We start from the raw sequence: 4,525 nt of genomic DNA on the forward strand, positions 1-4,525 counted from the left end.
AGCTTCCCTCCCTCCCTCCCGCGCCCGCCGCCTGCACCGGGGTAACCATGGAGACGGGGCACACCCAGCCAGGGCCGCCTCCTTAAAGGGACAGGCCTCCCGCCGAGGTCTCCCCTCCCTTCGGGACCTCGGTGGGGGCGGGGAGGCGGCGACCGCCCTGATCCTACCCCGCGGGCCTCCCCGCCAGTCCCTCGGAGAACCACTGGCGAACGGCCGGCCCCCTCCCGCTGACTCGGCCTCAGCCGCAGAGGGGAGGCGTCTTTCTCCGCAGTCCGGGGGCTCTCCGAGAGCCTCCTAGCAGCCGCTTCTCCCCCGGCGGAATGGGAGAAGGGCTCGGGGCGTGTGGGGTGGGGGGCGCATGCTGTGGAAGATGCTCTTCCCGAGGAAAATGCAGTGGGCAAGGGGACAGGGCGACAGGCGCAGGTGAAGGCCCGGCGGCCAGCGGAGGCCGGCGCTCTAGAGGGGCTCCAGCCACACCCGGGAAATCTAAAAGCAGATGGGGCGGGGGTTCTGCGCGCACAGCTGTCCGGCCCTCGAGACTTTCTCATCCTCAACTTGACTCTCTGGAAAATGGATCCAGCTGCTCTTATGAGGTGCCCCCGCAAGCAGGAGCTGCCGGGAAACCAGAGGGTGGGTAGCCCTAGGAGTAAGGGTCAGACGTCCTCCGTGTGACCCCGTGGGTGGAAAGGGTGTGTGGTGGGGAGGGGAACGCCAGACCCTTTGTCCTGTCCCTCCATTTCCCCCTGGCTTTTGTCACCTCTTGCCTCTCCTAAGCGCGCTAGAGGATTGGGTGGTAAATACAGGGGACCGACAGGGGTCAGACACTGCAAAAAACTTCCGAACCTTGTGCATGCGGGTCCTGGCACCGGGGGAGCGAGGAAGGCCGAGCCCCGCGCCTCACCCAGCTCAGTCCTGGAGAGCTCCTCGCGGCGCCGTGCGGGGAGCTGCCCGGGGGCGGCTGCAGGGAGCCCCTTCCCGGCGGGGCGGAGCCGGGCCCGGGGCGGCCGTCGCTTCTTGGCCTCCCGCGCTGCGACGGTCCCCCGGACTTGCCTGCCAGCACCGCTCCTCCTCCCTCCCACGATTTGCCAGAGAGCGCGGCTGCCGCCCGCGCCCAGAGGAGCCGCTGGGGCCAAAACAGCAATTTGTTCCCTAACGAGCGAAGCGGTAGGCTCAGCACCCCCATCCTTCGAGACGCACTCACAGTCACCAGTATCGGAAAGAAAGGAGTGTTCCCCGTTCCACCTACCCCTCGTCAGCGACAAGGGCCAAAGCCCCAGGCACCTGTATCTAAACGAGCTGGCACTTTGGGAAGGGAAGACGCGTTCCCCCTTCTCCAGTCCTGAGAAGCCTGGAATCTGGTCCCCAGGAGGAGGAGTGACCTTAAGGAATCCTCCTTAGGGTCACTAAGGGTCACTTAGGGCCTTAGCAGATCCTGCTGCCATCCCATCCCCAGCCTTGGATGGATCCTGGCTGTAAAGTAATCCCCTCCCCCAGCCGCTCAAGGCTTCCTCTCCAGGCAGCGGTCCAGCCATCTACTAAAAAGAAAGACATTTTAGGAGTCAGTTCACTTTGAGACAGGATAAGGCCACAGTTGAAATCACCCACCCACTTGGGAACCAGGTCTGCCACTTGCTGTCCCTGTGATTTAAAAAAAAAAAAAATTTTAAATTTTGGTCTGTATGATTTTTTATTTGTTTATTTTTTTTGAGACGGAGCCTCCCTCTGTTGCCCAGGCTGGAGTGCATTGGAGCTATCTCTGCTCACTGCAACCTATGCCTCCCAAGTTCAAGCAATTCTCCTGCCTCAGCCTCCTGAGTAGTTGGGACTACAGGCGTGCACCACCACGCCTGGCTAATTTTTGTATTTTTAGTAGGGATCGGGTTTCATCATGTTGGCCAGGCTGGTCTTGAACTCCTGACCTCAGGTGACCCGCCCGCCTCGGCCTCCCAAAGTGCTGGGATTACAGGCGTGAGCCACCACTCCTGGCCTGTCTGTGTGATTTTTAAAGGCAAGTTATTAACCCTTCTCTGACTCAGTTTTCTCATCTGTAAAATGAGGATGCTAATAATAACATCAGAGGGTCCTAATGAGGATTCAATGAGTGAGTATGTGTAGGGGACCTAGAACAGTGTGTGACACCTGCAACGTGTAAATGTTTGTTATCTGATTTTGAGTCTCCTGGGAGCTGTGTGAAACAGCCCGGGTGGGTGCTCCTTATGCTCCATTTCACAAAGGAGGAACCAGAGCTGAGAGAGAGACAGAGAGAGAGAGAGAGAGGAGGAAGAGAAGAGGAAGAAGAAGAAGAGGAAGAGGAAGAGGAAGAAGAAGAAGAAGAAGGAGAAGAAGGAGAAGGAGAAGGAGAAGAAGAAGAAGGAGAAGAAGAAGAAGAGGAGGAGGAGGAGGAGGGAGGGAGGGGGAGGGGGAGGGGGAGAGGAGTTGTAGGAGGAGGAGGAGGAGGAGAAGTGGAGGAGGAGAAGGAGGGGGAGGAGGAGGAGGAGGAAGAGAGAGACTTGCTCAAGGTAACAGAGTTGGTAAATGACACAGCCAGGGTTAGAACCCTGACAGTATCCCAGTCCTAGGTCGTTGGGTCTGCCTCTCTCTAGCCTAACTGTATGGGCACTCAGAGGACTGGTCATCTGGGCTTATGTAGCATGTCTGGGTGGCCTTACACTTATCCCTGTAAGGCCTAAGTGTTTACACTTTCAGGCTTCCAGCTCACCTGCCAGGGCTGGTTTTGGGCATTAAGCCAAACCAGACACCTTGGGTTGGGGTGAGCAGGGCAAGATGGAATGCGTGGGGTGCCCCTGAGGATTACAGCAGCTTACACTTATTGAGCATTAACTTTGTGCCAGGCACTGTGCAAAGTGCTTTACTTGGATTATCCAGTTAATCTTCATAATAACGTTATGAGCTAGTTGTTGGCTATAACTGCCAATTCACAGACGAAAAACTTGGGGCAAAGAGGTCAAATCCCTAGTCTGAGGTGCACTGCCTCCTCCAGCAGCTCCAGGCATAATGCCCATGTCACCCTTTGCTGCCCTGGTTCCCGCTTCCAGGAGAAGAAAATACACTGATATTTATGGAATGTTATTATCATTCTTATTGCAGAGAGAAAAGTCAAAGGCCTGTTTGGGCCTTTAAACTCCTTCCCCCATTGCCCCTCAAAGAACTCATGTGAATGCGTACTGAGCGGGGGTGCCGCTACCGACCCTTTCCTTTATCCGGCCTGTTTTGAATGAGTGTGATCAGGCACAGGATCTTAGCCCACTGTCCTCTCTCTTCACGTTTACCCAGTCCCTCAGATCTTCCTGCCAGACCAGTCTTTTGTTTGTATGAATTCCCCCAGCTCTTAGTCACTAATTCCCTCTTTTTTTCTTCCTATTCTTTTTTTTTAAAAATTGTTTTTTCTTTTATTCCTTGTTTTTTTTTTTTTTTTTTTTTTTTGAACGGAGTCTCACTCTGTTGCCCGGGCTGGAGTGCAATGGCATGATCTCGCTCACTGCAACCTCTGCGTCCTGGGTTCAAGTGACTCTCCTGCCTCAGCCTCCCGAGTAGCTGTGACTACAGGCGCTCGCCAGGATGCCCAGCTAGTTTTTGTATTTTTAGTAGAGACGAGGTTTCACCAGGGTCACCAGGCTGGTCTCGAACTCCTGATCTCAGGTGATCCACCTGCCTCGGCCTCCCAAAGTGCTAGGATTACAGGCGTGAGCCACCTTGCCCGGTCCTCTTTTATTCTTTTAATTCCCTATCTTTTCCTTCCATCTTTCCTCCAGCCCCCAACCCATATGCACAAAGGGCAGAGACCCACATTTAGGAGAGAGTAAGACAGGGATTGGGGAGTTGAAAATTGAGCAGGGCCCTGGGAGATGAGCACCATAGTCCTCCTCACTGTAACTCCTTTTCCTCTCCCCTTCCGCCAGCTCTTGACTCATTTGACCGTGGTGGGGAGTCATAGGGAGGGGAACGTTGAGGAGGATCCCTGTTCAGAGATGCTCAAAGCCTCTGTCAACAAGAAGAAACTCAGGAGGCTGCATTTTGGAGCTGGCCGTGGGAGGCCTGTGGGAGTATTAGCTACAAAAAGGAACAAGGAGAGAGAGTAGGGAAGCTCAAAGCAAGGAAAAAACCGCTCAAGACACAAAGGATGGAAAAAGTCCCCCCACTCCGCAACCACAAAGCGCAGGTGGAGTCAGACACTGTGTTCAGGGAGTGGGAACAGGCGGCTGTCGAGGAACAGAGCCCAGGGGCCCCTCCCCTTCCCTGCCTCTTCCCACTCTCTCCACCTTCTTCTCTGGAGGTCCCCAGGCCTGTTCTCTGAGCCTGGCTCTCAGCCAGCATGGCCAGGCTCCGCTTCTAAGGTTGTGTTGTATGGTGGGAAAATCTTGGGCTTTCAAGTCAGACTAGTTGGAGTTCCAATCTAGCTCTGCCACTGGCCAGCTGGGAGACCCAGGGTGGGCAGAGGGTACTTTATCTTGCAGAGTATCAGGTCTTTTGATTTGTGAAATGAACCTGAGCCAGCTGTTATTTT

At 55.1% G+C, this 4,525-nt stretch overlaps 1 protein-coding gene across 1 annotated transcript in view; it reads right to left on the reverse strand.

Moving 5' to 3' along the window:
* Window positions 1-3,932, reverse strand: part of KCNH3 (potassium channel, voltage gated eag related subfamily H, member 3) — a 23,141-nt gene extending 19,209 nt beyond the window's left edge. Inside the window, exons 1-3 of the mRNA XM_011965167.1 lie at window positions 3,890-3,932; window positions 844-1,123; window positions 168-612 (exon numbers count right to left, since the gene is read on the reverse strand). Of these exons, the coding sequence (XP_011820557.1) occupies window positions 168-612; window positions 844-1,123; window positions 3,890-3,932 (768 nt within the window). The remainder of the gene's footprint in view (window positions 1-167; window positions 613-843; window positions 1,124-3,889) is intronic.
* Between the last annotated feature and the right edge of the window lie 593 nt (window positions 3,933-4,525).

Source organism: Mandrillus leucophaeus, unplaced genomic scaffold (assembly GCF_000951045.1).
Source record: "Mandrillus leucophaeus isolate KB7577 unplaced genomic scaffold, Mleu.le_1.0 Scaffold118, whole genome shotgun sequence".
NCBI lineage: Eukaryota > Metazoa > Chordata > Mammalia > Primates > Cercopithecidae > Mandrillus > Mandrillus leucophaeus.